The 26,592-nt window shown below is 38.6% G+C and overlaps 1 protein-coding gene across 5 annotated transcripts in view; it reads right to left on the bottom strand.

Annotated features, from left to right (window-relative positions):
• FBN1 (fibrillin 1) overlaps nucleotides 1-26,592 on the bottom strand; it is a 144,421-nt gene that overhangs the window by 51,409 nt on the left and 66,420 nt on the right. For 4 of the 5 annotated variants that reach the window (XR_015806507.1, XR_015806506.1, XM_088172539.1 and 1 more), the window contains exons 11-26: nucleotides 25,537-25,677; nucleotides 24,638-24,757; nucleotides 21,152-21,277; nucleotides 18,916-19,038; nucleotides 13,916-14,038; nucleotides 12,865-13,017; nucleotides 10,589-10,642; nucleotides 9,595-9,720; nucleotides 7,635-7,760; nucleotides 7,051-7,170; nucleotides 5,962-6,099; nucleotides 4,944-4,993; nucleotides 2,587-2,632; nucleotides 2,303-2,428; nucleotides 1,297-1,521; nucleotides 3-128 (exon numbers count right to left, since the gene is read on the bottom strand). Coding sequence is in view for 3 of the 5 variants with exons in the window: in XM_088172539.1 (XP_088028665.1) it covers nucleotides 3-128; nucleotides 1,297-1,521; nucleotides 2,303-2,428; nucleotides 2,587-2,632; nucleotides 4,944-4,993; nucleotides 5,962-6,099; nucleotides 7,051-7,170; nucleotides 7,635-7,760; nucleotides 9,595-9,720; nucleotides 10,589-10,642; nucleotides 12,865-13,017; nucleotides 13,916-14,038; nucleotides 18,916-19,038; nucleotides 21,152-21,277; nucleotides 24,638-24,757; nucleotides 25,537-25,677 (1,923 nt within the window). In the remaining 2 variants the exon portion in view is untranslated. Of the gene's footprint in view, nucleotides 1-2; nucleotides 129-1,296; nucleotides 1,522-2,302; nucleotides 2,429-2,586; nucleotides 2,633-4,942; nucleotides 4,994-5,961; nucleotides 6,100-7,050; nucleotides 7,171-7,634; nucleotides 7,761-9,594; nucleotides 9,721-10,588; nucleotides 10,643-12,864; nucleotides 13,018-13,915; nucleotides 14,039-18,915; nucleotides 19,039-21,151; nucleotides 21,278-24,637; nucleotides 24,758-25,536; nucleotides 25,678-26,592 lie in introns of all 5 variants that reach the window. The other variant, XM_088172540.1, reaches the window with a different exon arrangement.

The raw sequence follows: 26,592 nt of genomic DNA on the forward strand, positions 1-26,592 counted from the left end.
ACCTGTGCAGTTCCTCTCTTCAGAATCGAGGGCAAATCCACTGTCACATCTACACTTAAAACTGCCAATGGTATTTCTGCATTTTCCATGGGTACAAAGGCTGGGGAACATTTTGCATTCGTTGATGTCTGAAAATGAGATAGTGTGGACATATGATGCTACCATTGCATACAAAAACAGCGCACAAAAGAGCAATACTGACATCAGATCTCATCCTTTTTCATAGCAGTGACCCCTCCTTGTGGGAAAATTAGACCACACTACATAAACTGATACTGACTTCCCCCCAGCCAGCAGTGTAGACACTTTGTGCTGGAATTGTCAAGAACACTTTCTGCTAGAGAATGGTATTAGTCTGCCCTTTGTCCTGCAGGATCTGATCTGCAGCTCAGGAAGATTTCAGGGGACAGAGGATCAAGTTAAAGACAGCTTTCAAAAGAAGCACTCTGTCTTCTGACTTCTGAGAAAAAATGTGACTTCCATGAGTCACGGAAAACATAATGAGCATAAGTAAAAGCACATGTCACTTTTCTTTATGCATAATTAATGGCATAGTAACTGTTTATAAAATGAGGCTGAAACTAACAAGAGCAATCGTCATTCATATATATAATATCCCCTCATTTCACACTTCATGATGTTTAGTTTTTGGGTAACTTCTGACATTGTCCAGCTTAACCTCACTGGTAGCCCTGGAAAGACAGCCTTCAGCACATGATGCTGGGGTGTCACTGTGTGATTCCCATCTAATGCTGGAAGTTTACCAACAAGAGTCATAACACGACTTGGTTTACTGTAAATAAAATTCTCTGATTTGAGCCATCATCCTGGAAGATATTTCCTCTAATTCTCCAAGTAGCTTCACAAGAAATTTCCAAAATTATTCATCATTTCTTCATTGTTTCATATTATAATTAAAGTTACTGCACCCTTCACAAGTAAGGATTGCTCTTTCAATACATCCAAAGCTGACTGCCCAGTTTGTTCCAGTTCTCGTACTATGAGATGCCAGGAGGCAAAGTCAGGCACAATTTTACCTATCTAGTGAGAGACAAATTCTGTGTTTTGAGGCTGCAATATTCTACAGTATTTAATGGTCTGTAACACAAACTAAATCCTCTCGTATTTTATTTGGGCTTCAGTTGCCATGAAATCTAACTGGATTTTCAAATGTGCCTCAGGGTGAGTGAAGTGCTTATCAGCGGCATTTTCCAACCCAGAGAAGCTGTCCAATGGAAGAATAAAAGTAGCAGCCATCAGGATTTGCCAGCAATTAACCACAAATGGATCACATACCTTTAGAGAAAGGCTTCCCACTTATCTCTATCTTCGTAGAGAACCCAGGTCCCCTTGGGCAAAGAGCTTCAAACTCGGGAGTTCCCCGGAGAGGACACTCCTCGCACTCGTAGCCCCAGGCAGCCCCCACGGAGCAGCAGCAGGCGTCCATGCGGTGCCGCCCCGGGATCTGGGCCGTGCACTGCTCGTCCTCGTGCCGCAGGTAGCAGCTCTCCAGGCGAATGTCTGTTGGGCAATTTAACAACATGTTGAGAAAGAAAGAGAAAATTTAGTTCACTGCAGAGGAATTTTTTCCAAAATCCCTTCACAGGACAGCTCGCTCCATGTTTTTGTGGACTCAGAGGAACATACCAAGCTCACTGCGTAATTCCTAACAGCAAAATATTAATGCTAAACTCTGAAATTAACAGTTGAAGTAAGTCTAAAGCACCACTCTGAAAAATGGTGCTCAACACTTGAACTAAATTTTGGATCAGAAAATGATTTTAAACATTCCAGCTTGCCATACTTATATATGGCCTTTTAATTACTACAAGCTATGCCTTGTTCAGAGGCAAATCTTGGGCATCATTGTCATAAATAGACAAAGGTGCTTTGAGTGGACAGCATACAAAACTTGGATATTCTGTTGCACACTCCATCAAGGTGCACAGTGTGGCCAAGTCCCAGCCCAGAGCAGTGTGGCCTCCACTATTCCAGCCTTTGTGGAAGTTGGATTCAGCAGGGCTGCAGAGGAAGAATGCTAAGAGTATGGATGATCTGTATGGATGAACAATCTGGAACTAAATCACTGCTATTCACCAGCTAGCAGATGGTGATGGGCTTTAGCTACTACCATTGGAACATGTTCCTATTCCACGTGAACTAAGCTCATATCCCTGACTAATTCAATTTGAAAAATGGGCCAAAGTAATTTCCCTTTCTTGTTAGAAAACACAGTGCAACCACTGGTCACTGAATAGATCTGCTGTTCCCTAGTAGACCTGTACATGGAATTAACACCTACCAAGACAAGTCCGTCCAGAAGCATCTAAAGTCATTCCACTGGGGCACTGGCAAACAAATGATCCCAAGGTATTGACACACTGCCCATTTGTACAGACTCCAGGAAACACCTCACATTCATTGACATCTATTAAAGAAAAAAAAGAAGTGAGCAAGAGTAATTGCTAGCATGCTAAACATGAACAAATTAGCAAAAATATAAAAAATAATAATATGGTAATGTTTTTAGGATAAAATTTAAAAACACTGCAGTTTATGTGGCCTGGAAAAATGCAAAACATTTACCATTCCTGAAGCAAGTCAGCCAGATCCAATTAATTGCAGAAAACTGCTGATGATTGGAAATAATACATGTTGCTATTAGCTATTCCTACAGATAGTGAAATTAAATTCAAAAGCAACAGAAAAGGGAGGGGTGTTTAAAACTATATCCAGTTTCATACTCACTGTGGGCCAGATATTTGAAGCAAATGGACAAAGAAAGACCAAGGTAAGTGCAAAATGACATTATGCATTATTCCAACTAGATTCAGTATGTTTTTAAGATTTTTGAAAATTATCTCTATCTGCATGTCTAGAAACTACAACACCATTTGAAATCTGTCTCTATGACCTTGTCAGCAATTAGCAATTTTATATATATTAAAATAATCTCCTTACAACTACACACAGAGTTTAACTTCGTTAAGTAAAAACTGTATTTCTATATTTAAAGGCAAATTTACCACTTTTGGGTAAGGATAAATTGATTATATGCATTAGCCTGGCTTGAGCTTAAATAAATGTTTAGTAATCTAAGTGTGAGGTCCTCCCACCCATGTCCTTTGTGGAAAGCATATGCTTCACAACTGCCTTTGGGAAAAAGCTTCCAGCATTAAACATGCTGCAAGATGAAGCGTGACAATTTTTAGGACAGGAGAGGATAAGAACAAGAAATGGAAAAAGAATGACTGGCAGTCTGTAGATGAATACTCATATATAGTGTAACCAAGAAGTGGGAAGGTTGGGCTGGTTAGGCCTCCAGACAAAAGTCCTGGTGCAAAGAGACTGAATCTCTCCAAGCTCATGGAGCACGATGGAGGATAAACGCTGGGGGGCAAATCAGTGGCCTCTGCCCTTGAACAGATATTGTAAATTGACTGGAAGGTATGAAGCAAAGCCAGTGGATTATTAGAAACCACTGAAACACTGTTCACAGCCTGTGAGCAATATTGCAGCTGACAACTCCAGGGCTCACCCGTAAACGAGAGGAATGCTGCCAATTTAGTTTGCTTATTTCCTTGCACAAGATCTATTACTCATTTTACATGGGCTGTGTATGGGAGAACTGACTATCACCTTTTGGGAACTAAACTTATTCCTGTCTCTAACTTGCCCATAGATTTCCTAGAGACCTTTCCCTGTCTTGAAAAATGCTTACATTGGTTGAAAACCAAGTAAGGCTTCAGTAAGGTTACAAGGAAGGGAAACTACTCTGAAAAACCTGGGACTGTCCAGGTCCCATAGAAATGAGAAAGATTAAAGCATGTAATAGATGTAATCCGATGTGCTGGTAAAGTAAATGCTGAAAACAGTTATGTCTGCATCTTGGAAAGATAAACTTTCCATCCCAGTAGTGTTGAAAATGTTCTAAGACCTTCCTTGTGAAGAGGGATAGGTGGGCCCACTTTTTTTTTCTTTTCTTTCACTTACACACTCCAAAAAATGTTGCTGAGGTCAGATAAGTTATGTACAGTGGGTCTGCAGCACAGACGTGCCAAGATATTCAGTCATCATTTGGAAAGCAAAGAGTATGTGTGAGGGTGTTCCTCTTTTCTTTTTTTTTTTTTTTTTTTTTAAGGGAAAAACACAATGTTTCTTTATGGAAGCTACATATGGGAGTAATTTTTTAAAAATATTTTAACTGCAGTGTCATGTCAGATGTTGTCAGTCAGGATGACCCACAGCAGTTTGAGACTCTCTGTGCTTCTGCATATTATGTAAATATGCAGTACTTTTCCAGGGGTTCACATCAATTCAAACAGAGATGAAATAGGGTGGAACCTTCAATTCTCACAGAGAAGTATAGAGTCATCTCATACCAAGCAAAAACTACACATGTAAAATATTAACCTTTTCTTTAACCAAACTATAACTGTGCACTGATGTTTGTTTTTTTTTTAAAGGACAGTGAAAATATGTTTTGGAATGTGTAAGATTTCATATAATGTTGTATGGGAGAAAGCCAAGGTTAGGGAAAAAAACAAACTAATGTGAACTACAGTCTTTGAACACTCTTCTTCTAAAGCATAGTAATGGCTGATCATTTTGTATTACTTATGCCATGCTTTGTAGTATATATAAGACACATAACTGTAAAAACAGGTTACTCAGTTAACAATATCTGAAGAGAGAGAGACACCTCTTTATACTGGTAGACATTGTATTTGCAAGTGTATGCTTTGAGATAAACTGTGAGTATGCAGGAATGTTAAACAAACTGAAACCAAATTCATCCCTGACATAACTCTAATGAAGTCAATGGAACAACATAAGGTAAGAACTTGGCATAGTGTTCCTCTATGCTAAATTAACCACTTAAATCAAAACACTGGCATTTTTTTATTCAAGCTCTGATTTACGTTAAGGCAACAATAAATACCTTCACACAATGTTCCTCTTATTCTTGAATATCCCTTTTGACATATTGGGTCTGTAAAACAAACAGAAGTGAAGTTTCAGAATACTACCATCCAAAACTCACCATTAATTTATTGTGCAAAACTGATCATGTGAAACATTATCTAGTTTATTGCTATGAGAAGTCTGAGTGCTTAGACAGTATCCCAGTATTTTCTGAAATAATAAAGAGATAAGATGGGGCAACTACATAAACTATATAGAGTGTCAGCCTTTATCCTCTTTTGCTTCCCATGTGTCTCAGCTAGCTACCCTAAAAGTGGTTATGATTTCTGTTTCATTTGAACCAATTAATTCATTTCACTCGATCACAGCACATTACAACCCTATTTACCATGGATGAATGAGGATGAATTCTGTTAAGATACACAGAATGAAATTAACCAAAGATTTAAGCAAACTAGCAGCTTTCAGGATATAGAAATAACAACACATTTCTGCATTCATCAGCTTGTCCCTGAGTTCCCAGCTCAGTAAAAGTTCCACAGTTCAGTAAAATTATCAAATGAATATGTAGCAACCTCAACCCATATTTTGATCAACTGTATGGTTCTCTAGGTCATCAGTTAATCTACAGAGTATAATAACAAGGGCTACTCCCTCTCCTCCCTTCATTACCACACCAAAGATCCATTTGTTACAAACATTTCCTTGGGATCTCTGGGGAACATGCATTTATTGCTACATCATTAGGAACTCCAGGTCACTAATTATGACAAACCATGTAAAAGACTGCCAGTTACAGACTATAGGTGTGGTCCTTTCCCTTCAGTACTTAAACTTGTAAAATATTTTCTGTAAAATCCAGTTAGAGCCTTCTATAGCTACATGCTACCTCTCAAATATTAAGAGTTCTCTTTTTTTGGGACTGAATGAGGAATGACTGCTTGATAATAGAACAAGTAAAGCTATTTGTGTAGCCTGTGCCCAACTTCTATGACCTCATCTTCAGAGGCTCCTGAGGAAAATTAACAGCATTACCTCGTTCACATGGGGTACATGGGCTTCCCCAAGCAGCACCTAGTGAGGAGCAGCACTGGGACTTCAGAGTTGCTCCATTGATATTTATTTCACATCTTCCATTGACTATGTTCTGCCAACAGGTACCCTTGACAGTTTCTGTTTGGAAAAAAAAATATATTTTCATGCAAATTCTCTAGCATTATGCATTACTGTATTTACAAACATGTGAATTTAACCATGAAAAGGAATCATCCTTTCATTAGAATTTACCATATCATTAAATTTATTTTAAAATCTCTTAATTTAACCTTCTCTGTGCTGGACTATAGCCTGAAATCATTCCAGCACAGAGCTCTTGCAAATCCTAGTTTATGCTTACTGTCCTTAACAGGGAATATATCAACACCATTTAAGATTTGAGTCCCTGTATTGATTATGACTCAGATTAGGGGCACATGCAGAAAAACAGAGTAGATATGAACTCTTGCTACACCTTCCATTATTCTACTAGATGCACCAGTCTGGCTATCTTCCCATATAGGGAGTGGCAGGAGATAGCTAAGGATCAGACAGCTGTGGGCCTACAGCTTTCCTCACTGACTAGAAAAGCTATAAATTTCTGTCCCAACAGAATAGGCAAGAAAGGAAATTATGAGCCCACAGAGTATGTGAGTCACAGCATTGTCCACGGATGCTCTTGAGCTGCTCTGGACTGTGCATAACTTGTTCATGCTCCATCTCAAATACAAAATTCTTTCCAGAGAGCAGATCCTAATTAGAATATTAGAAATGTTCACCTTATTACAGGAGAAATTAAGGAGGTGAGTAGACCTGAAGTACTAGTCCTAGCATTTCTGTGTTGGTTAGAAAAAATGTTAACCTCTCTCAAGTTTGACATTGAAGCACACCAAGCTCCCAAGTGCACTTCATGCTCCCAAAGAGATGGTGAAAACGAGTATTTTTTAACATTGTTTCTGTTACGTTTAATTCATGTTTAATTAATCTACTAAAGTTATTTCAAAGTCTTTTCTTAACCTGACGCACAATGTTCGTGTGTCACTGGACATTTTGAACCAGCAAACATAAAATCTTCAGAGGAATAAATACCTATGCAGATGGTTTTGGTTGGATCCAAAGTACTTTCAGGAGAACATTCACAAACAAAAGAACCTGGTGTGTTTTTGCACACTCCATTAACACAGGGGTTAGATTCACATTCATCAATATCTAGAAAAGAAACACATTGCTATTAGTGCCAGAAAACAACAACAAAAATACATGTGGCTCTTTTCAGTTTAGGAAAAAGGAGATTAAGCTTTCTCATAACCAGTCTTGCTGATATTCCCCTTTTCTGTTATGAAACCCTTCACAACAGACACAGATGCATGTGTCCCAAAGACAGACTAACACATTAGAACTGTCTGTGGCTCATAAAGGGCTCAAACTACGAGCTCACTGGTAGTAGTAAATAGGGAGAGTAAACAGAGGCTATTCCATGAGGTTATCTAATAATTTCATTTTGGCCTTGTCCCTCCCTCCTCATTCTCCTACTTCCCCACAGAATTTATTTATGGTGATTTTTTTTTTTCAGTTTCATACATTATATCCCTATGAAGGTTCAAAGGTTCTGCCACAATCTGAGAACAATCCAAATGAATAAAACTAGGATGAAATGGTGTGTTACCAATTACCTTCACAAGTTTTTAGATCAGGGGTGTATACAAATCCTTTTGGACAGGTGCAGGTGAAACTTCCAGGGGTATTTCTGCATTGCCCATTGTCACAAAGCAGCATGTTCAGTGCACATTCATCAATATCTACAATGAAAATAAAGAGCTTTATAAGAAATAAAACATTTCTGGAATAGAAGTCAGGACAGAATTTCCCTCCCAACAGCCACTTTTCAGAGGAGACAAATAGGGCAGGAAATGTGGTGTGCATGGAACATGAATTCTGGATTCTTCTTTGTAGACAACACACAAGAGTTTGTACAAGAGCTTGGACGTTCCTCACATATTCAAAGTATGTGACAGCCACATCACAGGTCAAAATAAAGCTGGGATTCACACCTTCATCCTGCCTTTATTGTGGATTAGGTCTATGCTGTCTCTGAGTCACTGCACAGTTGCACCCACAGTCATGACAGACACAAGGAGAGGATTGGTTTGAAAAGGTTTGCTGATCATCCTGGTCTTGAAATCACCATTTTTTCCAAGCTGGCTCTGAACTGTCTTAGATGTTATAGTTAAGTTAATGTAAGTCTACACTTGCTTCAGAGATGAAAAATTTAAGTAGAATTACTAGTGCTAAATTTAAGAACCCTGAGGAAATCTTTGGAAGAACTGTGGTCATTAGGGAGAAGTTGCAAGAAGGTGGCAATGGGCCATGAATAGCAGGTGAAGACCAGGAGAGACCCAAAGAGCAGACGGGAACAATTGGCTAAGTCAGAGAGGCCTCAGAAAGTGTTGAGAGAAGTTGGGAAGACTCAGAGGGTCAGTGCAGCAGCTGGGAACAGCAAAAGTGCTAGGAAAAGAAGGGAGACTTGCAGAATAAAACAGACCATGTGGGAAGCTTCACAGGAGTTCAGAAAAATTGAGACAGGGCCAGGTGGAACATTACGGGAGAATGGGAAACAGCTGTGATGGAGCATGGATGTGGGCTACAACAGGGTGGGCTGGAGAGCATCTGGAAAACTCACAGATGGACTGGGAGAAGAGATGCCATCAGCTACAAGCAAACACTGGAATAGGACATGGATAGTTAAAGCCAAAGAAGCAAAAGGGAAAATGGGATGAATTAAAGTGTGATTTTAATCTAAGAAAGATCAACTCTTCTTTTTTTATTTTTTTTTTTTTTTTTGGTAGGATAATGGATAGTTTAGACTGGGATAACACCCATGACTTAATCTATTTAGGTTTTAGTAGAGAATACAGAACCCAAATAAAATTATGTAAGCTGGAGATAATATAAAGGAATTTAAGAATTTTAAGGTGGTTCCAGAGCTGGACAAAGGAGAGATTACAGTAGGATATATAAAAAAAGAGAATAATCATGGTCAAGCGAGGATATTAGAAATGCTTTCAGGGATCAGACTTGGGACTGGTCCTATAAAATATTAATTTTAATACAGAAGTAAAAAATTAACTGAATCAAAAACTAAGCTGGGAGTTACTACCAATACAGAGAATCAGGCAAGGTTAAATTAATCTTGACAACATGAACAAGAAATATAAGATGAAATATAATCACCAACATTCAAAACTTTGCAATTAGGGACCAGTAACAAAAACATGCTAGAAACCAGAACTCATCAGCTGAAGGCTTGTGAGCAAACTCTGGATGTAACTCCCAATTAGAGGTTGACTTTGATCCCACAGTAACATGTAACATGTATTTGAGAAAAGACTAATGCACTCTAGAATCAGTTTAAGCAGGATATTCCATAGGGAAATGGAGAATTTCTGGCACAACTATACCAGGCACAGGTCAGACTTCATCACAACACTGGTGAGATCAGTTATGTTCAAGAGAAGGCTGCAGCCTCTATTTTATGAAAAGAATGGAAGTGTAGACTTGGATAGTTTAGCCAACAGAGTTGAAAAAGAATATGATGATTCATTATAAATACTTTGAGGATAAGACATTTCATACCAATGCAGTTTTTCCCAGTTGAGTCTACTTCATATCCAGGGTCACAATAACATTTGTATGTTCCATGTAGATTCTCACACCTTCCATTTGGACAGAGATCAGGATCCAATAAGCACTCATTAATATCTACAGAAAGGTAAAAAACCCAAACATCAGAGCAGTAGTTATTGAGGGCTTAATTCTCCAAACTAGAAAAAGACAGTTTCAATATCATTAACAATGGCTGCTCTCTATAATTACGTAGTTCTGATTAGGAAATTCACACCTAAACATTCACACTCAAGATAAAAAAAGCACCTCTTTATCATTGATTTATCTCTAGCCCATGGTCATTTAGGAGACTTTCAAATGTAGGTAAGAACTGGGATATTAAACCACGGATCAGAGATTAGATTTAGAGAGGCACATGCACTAATACTCCCCATATCTCCTGATTCATAGCATTCCCAGATGGCATCACTTGCCAAAGCATTAATGTCCCTCCTTTCTGAGTGCTTTTCCCTATCTACTGCCAGCAAATCTACTAGTGAGCATTGGCTGACTTAAGAGTTTGCAGTTTCACAGTTCTATGACTACAAAGCTTTTATTGTAATAATTTCCCTCTTCTCTGTAATTAAACAAATCCTGGCTTATTTTGACAGATGAAAACATGAGTAAGCTCCATGTTCAATATGACTTTATTCTTCAGGATGATTTCACCTGAAATATGCAAATATGACTTACATATAAAGTCATGTAGGTAATGACACTTCTCATAAATTTTTCATTATTTTATAAAGGCACTTACATACACTCCATGATGTAAACCAGAGAGGCCTCACTGGTGAAATGGCATGATCCTGAACTCCACACTCCATTCATTTCACCCTAAGCCTTTCTCCCACTCTCTTCTGTCACCATCCCCACCAGCATGGCTAACAAATTAAGGATATCAAGGTAACACTTTCAGACAAAAGTGCTATATATAAATTTGAATTACATTAGGTGATCTTACCATTTCCTCCAGCAGTCATGCCAGTTCCACTGCTACACAGAGCCTGATATTCAGCTGGAAAAAATATTTTAAAACTTATTGGAATATGCTTTCTTAGGTCATTGCTTTCAGCATCACCATTTACAGTATGGCAATTAATTATTTGGAAGAAGTAACATGCCTTCCCCAATTCTTCTCAAAACATTAATTACCTCACAGTATTCTGAACCTGTGAAGCATTTTAGCAGATTCAGGGTCTGAATCTGCTTATGAAGATGGATGAGTAAAAACTTCACATGATGAACTGTGGCATTTAAGAATAGACATAAACTTCATGCTGGTCTTCCTACACAAATGAACTATAACATATTCACAGCAAGATTCTCCAGAACTTTACGTCCAAGTCCTTGCTCAAGGTGCATGTTCAAAGAGACCAGGGAACAGAACATTTTTTCCTATAAATCTGCCCCATATTTAACTCCATTTAGCAGGAGTGTCTTCATGAGTTCACAGCAGATCAAGGATATCTTATTCTTAAAAAAAAATTAAATTAAAATATGTGTCTAAGCGTCTTAAATTTCCCACTTACTGCTGGGTTCAAATTCTTTTTTTGAGTTCAGGACAATTAATAGCATGAACTGAGAGTCAGCTCAGCATTAATTATTGCCATATAGGTCAACATTTTTCAATATATTTGCATTATAATAACAGCCAAAATACTTACACTCATCAAATCAATAAATATTAAAAATATTTATGGAATTAGCTGTGTTCTCTTTGAGAAAATTTCATGCAACACATCTCCCACTACTAACATAACCAGCAAATTAATATGTACCTTTGCCTGAATCAAATAATCACTGTCATTGTATGTGAAAGCAAACCTGCTCTGAACATGCATCAACACAATTTAGCCTAGAATGGCAGGAGCTTCTAAAATTGCTTCTGAGGAGCAGAGGGGTCGTCCTTTCAGGAATATTTTTCAGTCTCTCTGATACAATGCTTCTCTAAGAAATCTCCTCCTTCCCTCCCCCACTAAAAGCCCAAAGAAATGCTACACTTCGCCCTACATGATGATCTTTTTTTGAGAATTGAAGAGGTGAGGAAAACAATAGAGGAAAAATAGATTACACACATGTAAATGTTCCCATAAAGGTAATCAAGTATAACACAGAAGTCAATGATACAGAGCCCAGTATTTGTAGAAAATTTAAACTCTACTGTACAATAAGAAGGGCTCACTAACATCACAACAGGCTCTTTCCTATTTTGATAACATGTCCTTGGTGTTTTGTTATTCTAAGCAATACACCAAGTTATAAAATGGTCATCAGCAAATGGTCATCAGTTCCTGTTGAGGAGCTCACATTAGCTCTACCAGCCTAATTTGTTCCAAGTGAGTTTGGCTCCCTAATACTTTCATAAAGCTATCAGTTAAAACAGACTTTAGAAATAAATCTAGAATTGTTTTTTGCCTCCAGAGCAAATACCAGGGTAGTATGAAATGCTTTTGAACTACATATCAAAGGGTATACTTTGTTTATGTGCAACAACAGATTTGCTGAGTGAGAAGAATCACATAATAAATTGAGGTTTCAAACCAGCTACCTGCAGTCGGTCACCTCCACGAAACCAAGGTCTCTTTCATTTACTGGCTTCACAGCAAGGACTGTGTCAGCAGTCTCGTTAGAAGAGTTTTCCAAAAACACTTCTGCCTATTAGAATGGTTAGGATTGCTTTCTTGCCAGAGAAAAGTTATGTCCCAGACAACTTCACTTGGTGGGGATTTCAGTGACAGACTCAAGTATTCACAAGAAACTGAACTGGCCATTTGTCTGTGCATTGACTTCCCAAAGGCAAGGTACTGAATAAGCTACTTCAGATCACTTGAAGGATATAGGAGTTATGCACCAAACATCTGACTGGCAGGTATACATAAGGATTTGAATCTATTAATTAATTTTTTCCATTAATAACTTGAGTTAAAATTTATATTTTTTTGTCATCTACATCTACCAAAATATGTTTTGTTGTCTGAAAATGTCCTGTTTGTTTTTCACATGCATAAAAAATCTGGGGCCAGATATTGCAATTTACTGTTGCTTTAAAAAATTATCTCCTGTAGTCTTAAAACATATAGAAAACAAAAGATTGCTCGAAATATATAACATATTATACAACAATGTAATCACCTGATTTAAGTTGCAATGTTAATATAAAACTTTCTTCTACATTTCTAAAAATAGTTTATCAACAGAATTCATGAATTAGAAGATTTAGCAGTGAACATGGCATACCTGAGTTCTGTGCTGGGCAGGGCTGGCAGGGCTCTCCAAAGGCATAGTCAGTGCTGGCACAGCAGCACTCTGACTTTGTGACTGCACCCGTTAATGGCCTCACACATTGTCCTCTCTTGTAGCCACCATAGCATGTGCTTCGCATATGTGTATCTGAGGGAAGAAATCTCTCTTAATCCTGCCATAGCCAACTATCCTGCCATAAATTATAACAAGTATTAAATGTAGCTCGGGTGTCATAAACACCATAAAATAGCTATCAAAACAAAGTATCTTCCACTATTTCCCTCTGCTTTCCAGCCACCCATACGCCTCCCTCGACTTGGGACAGGAAATTCTTCCTCACGCTCCCAAGAATTAAGGCATACAAATAGTCACTGCATTTAATGACTTAACATGCACTGGTGAACTACTAGGGAAACAATCAGCTCTTAACCTTGAACTAGTGAGAAGCTAGTAGGAAAAATGGACAAAGTCTTTGCTCTTTCTTTACTTCTAAAAAACCCAAGGAAAAGTCATTTATGCTATTCCAGTATATAAGACTTCATATGTTTATGTTTTCAGGTCCAGGGGTAATTTTTCTCTTTCTTTAAGAACTGGCCTATAAATGGCTTTCACACATATTAGTATTTTATAATCAAACATGAGCTTGTACAGAAATGGGCAGAAAATTGGCTATGTCCCATGTTAAAAAGAGGTGATAGAGTAATTTCATCTTTAAGCTTAGTGACAAATGAAGAATTTTACATTGACAGAAACAGGGCAAATTCTCACCTACTCAGAACTGATGCAGCACTAGTCACCTCTACTCTGTATAGTCTACCTGATCTTGTGATTTGACCCACACATTTTTTCTCTTTAAATAAAAAGGAAATGAAAATAGAGGAAAATGGGCTATTTACAGTAAACATTCCATATCAGCATCCACTGTAACTACTACCCACCATTGCATGAAAAAATGGTAAATTCTACATTCAAACTTGATCTGTCCATCAGTCTAGCACTAATATCTTAACCTTGGTTAACTGTGACTCCATTAATTTTGTCTTACCAACACAGACACGTCCATCCAGTCCCACTGCAAGGCCAGGGAAGCATTCACATCTGAAAGAGCCATCAGTGTTCACACAGCGCCCGTTCATGCATATTCCATCTGTCTCACACTCATTGATGTCTGTTGGAGAACAGAATGAGCTTTATTAGAAGTTAAACTACGTAGTGTTTGATGCCTGGCTGAAACTTGCATTTGTGCAGCTTATTTTCAATATATCCTATAGAAAAATATCAAGGGTAAACGGAAAGTAGATCAAGTAAAGATTTTGTTAGGAATAATGATGAATTTGTTCTTTGAAATAGAATAAGAAAATGCCAAATTCAGGAGAAATAAACAGACTAAAATTATTTTGCTCTCCTTGGAGAATGAAAGGGACTACATATTCCCAACTTGTTCCCAAGAGGTATATGTTCCAATTCAAGGGTCATTTAGGCAAAATCATAATTGGAGGAAGGAGGAAACTGGCTGCTAAGACAAAGGACTTCTGTAGAATATAACAGGACATTCCCTTTCCGTATTAACAGTAGCATGCTGTAAGAAATCAATCCAAATATCCAATTGAATCTTTCACCCCCACACAAGGTGCCTCCACAGGGCCACCAAAGAATTTCCTTTCCTCCTGCTGCACATCTGAATCTCCCCAGTCAGCCCCTGCCCACAATCCCTGTTTCTCTGGTGATCTGCATGACAATTGGGTTTTCCTATTAGATGCTCATTACAGCCCATTTTATAAACTTTCAATTAACAGACTGCACTCTAGCCTTGAAAGGAGTTCATTAATGATTTGAGCCCTGAACAACTGCCCGGCACAAGCCACCATCTTTGTCCAACAATGGCACATTGGACAATAAGGCCCACAGCAATGAAATACAGGAATGAAACTTCAAAATATTAAACTATCACAAAGTGATGTTAAATTAGCAAAAAAGCTATATGGGCTGTGTATCCTGCTAATAGTAAGATAATTCTGTAGATGCAGAGAGCATACTATCATTTTAGAAATTATAAAGAAAAGGAGTGTTACAAATACTGTTTGGAAGTATGTATAACCTTAATAAAATAATCACTTCATAACAATTCTCCATACTATATACAAGAGACAGTGTGTGTGACAATTTCCTTTTTTCAGACCTTAAAAGGGCAAATTGAGAGTGAAACACCTCTGTGTTTTACTTCGTTTGTGTTGTTTGGCATAAAAAATGGCTTGTATGATCCAAGATTCCTTTTTCAAACTGCATTTTAAAATAAAAGCTATATTTAAGTACATGGGCTCAAACAATTTTTACTTCATCCTGCAATCTTTTATTCTGTTTCAGACAAATCTTAAATGCTTATCACACTTTTGATTTAGTCCTTACTCAGTGCAGGTAAAAACGGAGTTGGGATTCAAAATGAGCCCATGCTCTTTAATGGTGTAGACAGTTATTTTGGTAAACAACACTGAACTCCTATAACAGATTCTCCTACAAGCAAAAAAAACGGAAAAAAGCTTTCCTTTTTTAAGGTTATTTATAGAAACAGAAAGGCAAAATTTCTTCTTTCCCGTTTCCTGTGGTTCATTAAAAAAAAAAAAAAGTTTTTGTAAGCTAGTCAAGGGTGAAATGTGTCATCTATTTTCTTTTGTACTGATTTATGAATGTGTTGGAAATATTGCTAGAGAAGTTTTTAAAGGTAAAGTGGGTCACTTAAAATGGTGCAAGTCAGCTGAAGACCTGGCTCCTATAAAGATGGGTAAAAAGCCCCTGCTTTTACCAAACCTGAGATTTCACAGAGTAAATCAACTTCACCCACAGGAAGAAAGTCCAAATTTCTAACCTTGAGAATGCTCTGCTGTCTTCTGTGGTAAAAGTCACCATTTGGACAACTTAAATATACTCAACCTGGTTCTGGAAAATCAACTAATGGATTAATTCTCCATGTTCAATGAGTTTTGCCTTTTCTGCTTAGCCTGCTTAGTAGTGCTAGCTGGGTACACAAAATCCTCTGGTTTTAAAAGGGAAAAATTCACTCAGACTACAAAATTACTATTTTCAATTGCCTTGCAATGGATTTTAATTTGGGGAATTCCCTGTTTGATTTAAAGATGAAACAATCTATGGAACATAAATAATGCTTCAAGCTTCCGCATGCTTGATATAAATGTTTCTGAAAAACCAAGCAAACCACCATTGAAAGAAGCTAATGGTGAACAAATTTAGCATGTCTTGTATTTCAGGGAATATACAAGACTATGGTGTCACATTCATTTTGGCATGTTATTTCAGTAAGTCTAAGTGGAATTTTTTACCAGACAGCCAAGCATATGCCCTGTACTTATACTTAAATTCCAATTTTATGGAACTAAGTGTTAATTACATTATCCCCATCTTTGGGTTAGAAGCCCTTCCTAACAGCTGAAAACTCAGCTTAGAGTGCATCAGACAAGCCAGTTACAGAAGCAATGAGTTGCACTCTTCCATTCCTTTGTTGGTCCCCTAGTTTGGCAAAAACACATGTCCAATTCCCTATCAAAACTGCTCAGGCAGGAAAGGAATTTGCTGCAGAAATGTCAGTTTGTGCATACACTCCCTGCACATCCAAGGGTTTTGTAGCAAAGAGGAACAAAGACACATGGACCTCCTTCTTGCTTGTTCCACATAAGATCACTTATTCACTTACTGCAACAAGCCAAGCCTTTTTATGCTCTAAGCTTCACCAGAACAGGCACACACTGGCTGCCTGCCACTGCACTGTGGCTGCTCCTTTCCCAGAGTGCTTTCACTTGCTCACCAGAAGTGAACAGGATTTCTTATCTTGCACAGAGTTTTAGCTTGTGTAAGATTTTAATGCATGCACTTGACAAACAAACTTGGGATATGCAGTGTCAACAATGAGTGTTTCAAAGACTTGTCCTACAAAAACTGTAGGACACAAGTTATTTACTTTGCACGTTTGGCATGTACAGATAGGACTCAATAAGGACAAACATCAAAATATACAGGAGAAGACATTATTAAAGACCACACTCTTAAAAATTTAGTAACATGACTGGAGGGATCTGTGCTCCTCTAACTACTGAAAACCTGGGAATTGTTTCATGATACTTTGGACAAATGGAAAGAGACAAATATGAAGAGATTAAAAAGTGTAATTTGGGTGTCCAGGTTTCAAAATCTGGTTTGATTTTGACCCAATAACAATTTTAATATGTAATAAATGCTTGCATGCTCATTCATAAAGAGCAAGGCTTACTTCAAGTGCTGAAAAGCAGAGGGAGAAATCCTTCTCTTTACTATGAGTTTTGTTCCAACTTTCAGTAGGAATCAGTTGAGTTCTCTGCAATTTTGGATAATTTTCAAATATTCCTCCTTTAATGCAGAGAAGTAACATTTCTCTAGGGCCAGAAACCTCTTTTTGACTGTATCCATACTCCTGGCCAGCAGACACATAACAGAGACTGAACATCTTTGTGTTTTAAGTAGTCAGGTAGAGAGTTACCATCTTCTTGGATGGCTTTTCAGGGAGCAGACTGATGTAATTTAAAAAAAAATAAATTAATAAATGCTAAAAGGTACTCAAGGCAAAAAGAATGAGAAGCATTTGGGCTCAGCTGAGCTTGCATCCATGAGTCACATCCCTGTTAATGACACAGAGAGCAGCCAGTGATCTCTGGGAACACAACTGGCTGATGTGCCATGACCTGATGAGCATTGAAGTCTCACTGATATCCCACACAGAGACCAGCTGGAAAACAAGTTTTGGCAAAGCACACACATCCCACATGGAAAACAGGTAACAATTGAAATAAATGCCATTGCTCTAAGTGTGTGAAGGCTGCAGCCAACACAGCCAGCAGCTGTTAGGCTGCACTTGCATAGTAATGCACAATAGTTCATTTGAGAAACTAAAGAACATCCCAACCAAAACAACCCTTTCACAAATCCAGAATGGGATCATCTCTTTAGAGTTACTTGATTCCCTCACTTGAAGGCTGGGTAGCACTCTCCTGCATACCTAGTGCAAGAGGTATCAAATTCAAGAGAAGTTTCAGATGTTTTACATGATTTATTGTCCCAATTTTGATCTAAAGTCTGTTTTAGACTGGTATAGTAGTCAATAAGCAAAAGGATCCAAATTGATTCACCTTTCATGCCACTAACTCTCAAAACCAAATTATTCAAACATTTACTTCTGCTATTGGTCCACAAGATGTGACATTTTAAAAAATTTGCCAAAGTGTAATGAAGCACTTCTGCCTTGATTCAAAGAATTAAAAGATTATGATTTTTTCAAAAGAAAAATCATAAGTAACTTGGTCCACCACTTGTTTATTCTTTATTTTGACTTCTGCTTTGTGCCTGTAAAACCTGTTAAACCATGAAGATTTATATAGACAAAATTTCCATTTCCTGATGAGACAGAAGAAAACTCTAATGCCATAATTAGCAACCAGGAGGCTGCAGTGTCTCCCACAGGGGCTATTGCTGAGCTAGTGCAGCAAATGGAAAAGACAATCTTGCTGTGGTGCTCATGTCTGCATCTTGGTCACACTGAGTGCTGGGCACTCCTCAGAGATGCTGTATTGAGTAGGAGCACCCAGATAGGAATGGGAGAAAAGCCCAAAAAAGGCAATAAGTCAAGATTTTTTGGGGTGGCCAAAGGCAGAATACTTTCTAAGGCCAAACACAAAATGTGAGATATACTGGAGCCAATCTGCAGAAGATACCATAGGCAAAATACCCCCAGAGTTTAACTAGGTCAGATCATGCAGTCCTTGTTCAAAGAATATTTCCCACTGGCTGTTTGGGGTGGTTGCTCAACAATGTGGAAAAGACTGAGTGCTGTCTTGCACAATGACAAATAATTCCAGCTAATTAAAAAAGGATATCTGCTGAGAATTCTGCCTAGCACCTCTTTCTTGTTCCCAAGAATCACTGTAAGGAAATGAGGTTATCCTTGAAGCTACCCAGAGAAACAGGACTCACATGTTTTGGGAACTCACAATTTATTGTGCCTACCTGTGCAATAACGTCCATCAGATGCTAACTGGAACCCTGGTTTACAAATGCATTTAAAACTGCCATCTTCATTGATGCACATCCCATTGAGGCAAATGTTCCTGATGCTGCATTCATCCATATCTGAAAATGTACATGATAGACATAATGCTCATAATGTTTAACATAAGAACTCTTACTGGTTATATCCAAAAGATAAACCTTAATTTTTTTATTAGTTGTCAGAGCTATGAGGATAATCAGAAACATATGATAAGAAATACTTCACTGTCCTAGAGGATGTGTCAAAGCAGTGACTCCATTTTTCATAATGAATCATTAACATAAAAAGGAATTAATCCAAAAAAGAAAAGAGAACAAAAAACAGATGAGAAACTGGACAGCTTAAGAACTTCCAGTTGGTAAAAGCCACCAAAAAGTGAGAAATGGTGTAATTAAAGAGGGTTTCCAATCCTACTCTACATAGAAGCTAGGTTAGAAGCAGCCTCCTGTTTAGAATGTAAACACAATTTTATGTTACTAAGAAGACCTGAAGGGACAGGAGTGAACATTTGCATTTGGATCGAAACCTTTTGTGACCTCCACTGGACAAGTCTAAGATTTATGGTATGGAAGACATCCCAGCACTGTGCTCAAGCATGAATTCTGTGGGCACTGCCATCCTCAACTTCCACTTTAAATAAAACCTGCCCCTTTCCTGCATTCAGTATGACAGGCCATACAGAAGGGTATTTACCAATTATAGCTTCATAAATGCATTATTCATCCTCTGACCTAATGGGATATCATGGAAGATTCAAATAGGAAAAGGTGGAGGTCTCAGACACTGTTATTCTGAACCCTGCACAGTTACTCACAAAATGGGAAAGAAAAAAAAAGGCAAGTACAGAGAATTCTGTGCTTGATTTGAGTAAGCTTTTATATCCTCTCAGTCTTTACTTCGTCCTGGCGCAGATGGAATCAGTTTCGGATGTTACATCCAAAAAAAATCAGGAGTATTTACCAATTTCATCTAAAGAACTACACACAGTTACATTAAGGTATGGCACAATGCCATGGTCTTTACTGATTACTGTGTATGCATACAACTCAATGCATTACAATGCCAAAGATGAAACTGTTTCATAAGTGGATGCAACAGACATTCTGGCAGCACATGCAATGGAATTAAAAATGTTTTACCAGACTGCCGATGTCCTGGTTTTTATTACTATTAGCACATGGTATTTGGTGGGAAAGGAAGAAATCCGAATAGAGAGTTTTTTCCTCAATAGTCTAATTTCCAAATATATTTAGTCAATGTACTTCCATAATAAGATATTTTAAAAGCAGCTTATGGTGCTAAACTGTATATAAAAAAGAGTCAGGAAAAATAGAGTCTTAAAATGTCTGTCTCTACCAAGGATTAACAGAATCACTACTAGCACATAAAATCACTGGATCATAATGACATTACAGTATATTCAGAATCGTGCTATTTTCCTTAATATTGCAGCTGTCTTGGACAGAAATTACACTTCTAGACATAGTGTGTTTTCTTTTTACTTACAGGCTAAGTCAGACAAAAATAATTTATGATTTAAAAAAAAAATCGTGTATCTATCCCAACCAGGAATTTTGGCACTAAGTCTTTGAGCTGAATCACTGAGATAATATTCTGCCAAAAATGTTTCTAAGAACAGTGCTTGAAATTCTTTTAACGTATGAATAGATCATTGGGAACCCTCCCAAGGACCTTGGGAAGCATGATAAAGAACATTCTTCTTTTTTTCCCCTTTACTAAAGGTCTGGGAGGTAGGAACACATCAATTATGTTTACAAATTTTTGTTAAAACAATTTTTGTAGGTCAGACCAGCTTGCATCTACATAAACCACATTGCTAGTCACCCGGTAAGATCCCATAAAGCATGCTGTTAAACACACAATAAAATCAGGCAGCATGTGACTTGTGCTATGTTTTAAAATGTACCACTCCCATCAAAGAAACTGCATTTTGTGATAGTGGTATGTGCTATTTCTCCTGCTGGACAGACATCCCGTTGAGGATTGCCAAGCCAATGCTCCAGAACTGGCTGCAAAAGACATTTTACTTGCCCTCCCAGATACAGCAAAAGGTATTTGGATATCTGACTCCTTGCTCCTTCCCCCCACCAGGAGTCCTTTTCTTTTTCATTGATGTGAATAACCTCTTGGAACTGTAATTACTGATATGGAATAACTTCAGAAAAGTCTTACCTTCACAGTTTTTCCCATCAACTGCCACTTGAAAGCCAGCATTACACACACAGTGAAAACTGCCATCTGTATTTATGCATCGTCCATTATTACAGATACGACCATTCTGCAAGCATTCATCGATGTCTGAAAGTCAAGCAGAAAGAAAAATAACATTTTGGGGGGGTTCCTTTTTCATACTCAAGAGGAATTTTTCCCATTTACCCTTCCCCTAGGTTTCTAAACCTACATGGAAACTGTATTCACCTGAAAACTGATTTATTTTGATTTCCATAACTGAACGTTATGGGGGTGGAAAATGTTTGCCAGCTCGAAATTTCAAGTTGCTGTGAAAGAATTTCAGTGAACGTACCCTCCAGCTTTTCAAACAAGAATCACAATTTTTGGGGTTTCTTTTCATTTTTGCTCATCATTAAAATATTTTTACAGAACTTTAACTTAACAGTAGCTAACTACTTAAGAAAAGATGAGGGAAAGCTTGTCTTTTGCTGCTACTTCGTACGATAACAGGAAAGTTCAAAACTTTCCCACCTCAGAAGAATTTCTCCTGCTTACTTTGTATTTGAAACATCAGATCCTCGTTCCCCTTTCTCTGCAGGAGGTGCTTGGCAAGTGCTGTGGAGGACCTGAAGAGTGATATCACACGAGGCTGGCAGCTCTCCATCTCCTCCAAAGGAGGGGAGAGGAGATGCTGAGACAGACTGTCTAGACATTTTTTAGATTGCTCAGTATTCTCCATCAAGGCCTGGACCATCTCCCAGAGATTCCTGCACACAGGGGACTCTGCTCACAGCGATCACAAGCAGCCCATGCAGACCTATCATACACCCACGCTTCCCAAATACCCTGGGGGTGCCCTTCCCCAAGTCCTCTCAGTGGAAATGCATTGCTGACCTTCAGGAAGAAGTGGAGCACAGGATGTCCTCCCAGATAACACTTGGGTCATGAGAGCTGATGCCTCTTGAAATTGTGACCCTATACTTGCCTTCTTAGCAGCATGGTAGTTCTGTGAAGAGTCTAAGAAATCCCTGAAAATCACTGTTTTGCAAGCAAGCAATCAGGCCAGCAGAGGCCCGAGCTGCTCAGTGACAATTCACTGCAGCAGCAGCTTGCAGCCCTCCACCAAAAGTGTACAGGCTTGATAAACCTCATTTGATAAACAAGCACCACCAAGCAGCAGTGCATAAATGTGGGTCTCCTCTCTGCTCAGTCTCTTTTCACCCCACTTTTCTGACCCTTGATTTGCACCCGCATCTGGCTTCAGCTACTCCACCAGCTTTCTTCCTTAGGATGAGCAGAAATGCCATAGCATCTCAAGGCCTTTTAATTTTTAGAGCTCATTAGATTTTGCATTTTTATGCCCCTGATGCCATTTAGATGTGCTGAAAATTAATACTGAATCTCATTGTTCTTTACATACACACAGCTGATCAGAGTCTCACCACTAGACTGACATATTTCTAATTTTCAAATGAAATAACATCACCATTTTTTCTTCTCAGAGAAACTTGCAAAAAATCAAAGCCCTCTCTCTTAATGAAATACCCAAAATTGCTGTCATCTCCCTGTAAGATCTGACCTCCTCTCATCAGAAATGCTGAGCAGATTATAGTAAGCACTTAGCTATTAAAGCACATAATCATAGCTAATCATCATAAAATTGCACCATTTTTGAGGTCCATTTCATATCCTTTCTTCTGCAATTGAGAAGCATTTTTTTGTTCAGATCATTAATCACAACATGACTTTATTCACCTATGTCTCTAAGATATTAATTCAGCCAAGCTCCTACTAGAATTATAAAGGATCCTAAGAATGGATGAAACAGTAGCTTGCAATACAAACTGCAGTCAGAGTCATCATGCAGGAAAAACCCTCCACTGGAACCTCAGAGCAAGGAATAAACATCTGGTCATTATGGAGACTTTGTTTTTCAAGAGCAGACGTAAGGAATACATTTCCAAAAGCGCATCACCACAGACACATTTGTGCATGCAAAAAAATAAAATCTCAACATCCAAAGTAGTCATGCAAAGTAATTCTACAGCAAATGCTGATTTTGGCAGGCACTAGTGCTATAGGTACATTTTGCCAAATGCACCCCACTAGCCTTTTTCTTTTCCCTACACTGGCCTAAAAATTCCTTTAGAAAACCAAGATTCTGCTCATCGCAGCATTTTCTGCTCTGGCTGTCAAGCAAGCACAGCTCCCATCGACTGCAAAGGAACTGCTAAGTGACCACACTTAAATGCCATTAAGCTACTGGGTTTCTGACAACCATGTGTTTGTGTAATGAATCAGTCAAATTAAAAGCGTGTGACAAAAATGACTCATGAGTAAATTCATCACGGCTGAGGCTCCCCTTCATCACTCCCTCACCGCCAGTCAGCTGAACTATGAAGATGCTTCCGCAACACGGCTGCTTGGCAGCAATTAGCTCAAATCCTCCCCAGCAATGGAGCTGGCTCTGCATGTCCTCCTGGACTGGAGAGCAAGCTTCTGTACCACAAACACCTTTCTGATTCACAAAAGGAAGGAAAGAAATGCACACTAATATAGGTAACTTTCTTCTGGCTTTTTAGAAACTTTCTGCCTCAGACTGAGTGCATGCTTTGCACCCTGCACTCAGTGCAGGAAGCAAAATATGAAGACAAGCTGTGACTCTGAGCATTCAAACATCCTGTTTCATTTAGATGCCTCACTTCTTATGGAATATCAAAGCAATCATTTATTCTTCTGCCAGAAATCTTTCATTATGCCTTAATTACAAAGGACTGCATCCATCCACCTTCACAGTTGAATCTTTACCCCAATTTGGGAGTGACAAAACCCTGACAGAGGGTGGTTGACCGCTGAGGAGTTATGTAGTCCTGCTCCCATAGGAAGACAGGATGAAGATCATCAGGACTACAGTCGAGTCAGATCTTCAAAATAATTATGAGGATTCTGAGGCGTCCCCACCTAGACTTTCCCAGTGGTCCACTCACTACTTTTCCATATCTAAGTTTTCATCGCTGTAATTTATGTTTAGTTCTTTCTCTGGCAGTGAGCAGAGACAACACACAGGCAGGGTAACCTTATATTTACCCACTGGAAGTTTTATCTTTCCCCTAACTTCCTTAGTCTTCTATACATAAAGGATTTTTCCAAAGAAGGGACGTATAATTGTCCTTGAGATCTTCAAGCAGCAAAAGACAACGTCTTAATACTTAAAAAACCAAAACCACAAGGTCAAAAAACCAAGAAAATATGTCTCTTCTATTTCAAAGCCATAAGTGCCAAGCTCCTTTTAGCTCAAGACAAAATGCCTTTTCTCATAACCCAGTCTGTGAACAGACAGCTCCAGCAGGTCAGTCATTTTTGCTGCCATATCTTCTGAAATTTTTTTTTAAACTCTCATATTTGACCCATCTGTTAAATATTGCTTGCAAACTATTTTCCACCCTTATATGTAGACAATAGCAGATGTGACTGTATGTCCATTACCTCGGCACTCCGTTCGGGTCGCTGTGCTCTGATACCCAACACGACACTGGCAGACGTAGGATCCTTGGGTGTTCACACAGTCTCCACCAATGCATGGGTTCCTTTCACATTCATCAATATCTGTGGAACACAGACAACACAATTTTACTACCACACTGGCTGAAAGTTATTTTTGCCTGCAGGGGTATTTTATCATCTTGTACTTGGAGAAATAGTGCCCTTCAATCTGTAAGAAAAGGGGACATCACTGAGGTCCCCCCCCAAAAAAAATGATCCTGTCTTTTAAAACAAACAGGAGCTGGGGAAAATTAATATTCAGGAAGATATTGCATGTGTGAGAGGCAGAGGCCTTAATCCCCCATCTCCACATTCCCAGCTCCACTGAAGATTTTGAGAGAACCAAAATCTTGCTGGTAAGAGGCAGTTTATTTTGCTTCTGTCGTTGAGCTGTTGCTGAGTTCCAAACTTAAAGGTCTCAAAAGCCCTAAAAGATACTACTCATGAGCTTAAAGAGGACTTGCAAATCTTACTAAGCCTAAGTTTATGTTTTTTCAAACAATATGTCGTTTCATACTCAAAAATCTGGTAGCATTTTAAAGAGATCATTTTCAATAACTAATAAACACATTATAGTCATGGGTTAGTAAAATAAGAAATCCTTGCTTCAGTATAATTTTGTTACAAGATTTGTTAAATACTGTTTTAAAGGCAAAATTGTTGCAAAAATAACTTTGCCATTGAAATCAATCAGTTATTCAAAGTCTCTTTACTGGTTTGGTTTTTTTCCTTGAGGCGGGGCTCTTCTATTTAAGAACTCAGTTATTACATTGTGTGGAGAAGAATGTTTTTTTCTCTAAAATGAAATTCCCCTCTGTGATTTACAGCAGAAGACCACATACCAAGGCATTCCTCTCTACCATGCAGTTGGAATCCTTTGTTGCACTCGCAGCGGTAGCTCCCAGGAGTGGGAATACATCGGCCATTACGGCAGAGATGTGGGAATGTTCGGCAATAGTCAGTTAAGTTCACCGGCAAGATCGCTGAAATAAGAGTTGGAAAAATATTTTAATAGTTCATCATAATAGCTTCTGATAATCTACAAGTTGAGCAGGATTTTCCACTAAAAATCAAAGTTTACTTTCCATGGTACTGTGAATTACATATTGAAATGGGAGAGAGAAAATGGCACTTTGACTCTTACAGATTTGTTTGAAAACAGCTAACAACCACAGAAATTTTTATTGAGGCAAGTCTGGTTGTGTTTTTCTCTTTTGTCCTGTCAAAGAGGACCACGTCTGCTCATATCTAGAGGTAAAGTGAGTGTGTGGCACTGCAGGGACTCTACTAAAAGCCTGGAGTAGGAAAGAGCAAGCAGACTAGCTCATTATTTTCGCTTTCCCAGATAGCAGTGAGGAGGGCAGGGATAACCCTGGGAATATGCCTATACTGTCTTTGGCAGGCAGGCGTGAGCTGGCTCTGTCCCTGCTACCAGCTGACCAGAAGCTGTGCAGCTACGTCAGTGCAGTGTCAGCCTGAGCTAAAATACTTTACCTCTTAGGCTTATTAGCTCAGCTTGGTGCTGAACCAAGACTAAATAGTTTCAGCTGGTGCCAGTGCAAGCAGAGACTGCTCGCATCTGCACAGATCATGGGCAAAATCAGCACATGTTTACTTGCAAAAGAGTATGTGGCTATGCCATATGATTTCAAGTGGCACATGCCTACTCCAGACTATATGGGCATGTAGTAAAGTATCTGAGCAAAGACAGAAAAAGGACTATATCATATTGGTATCTGGCTCTATATTGGTAGTCTGCTCTGGCTTCCTTCTTACTTTAGGGAAAACTAACCCATCCATATGTATCACTAAAAGAGTTCTTTTTGTGCATTGGCTCAGTCTCAGTGTCCAGCAGAGTAGTGTTTTGATCAGTAGATTTCCTACCTGGCCAAGTGCGA

This window comes from Sturnus vulgaris, chromosome 13 (assembly GCF_052056855.1).
Source record: "Sturnus vulgaris isolate bStuVul1 chromosome 13, bStuVul1.hap1, whole genome shotgun sequence".
Lineage (NCBI taxonomy): Eukaryota > Metazoa > Chordata > Aves > Passeriformes > Sturnidae > Sturnus > Sturnus vulgaris.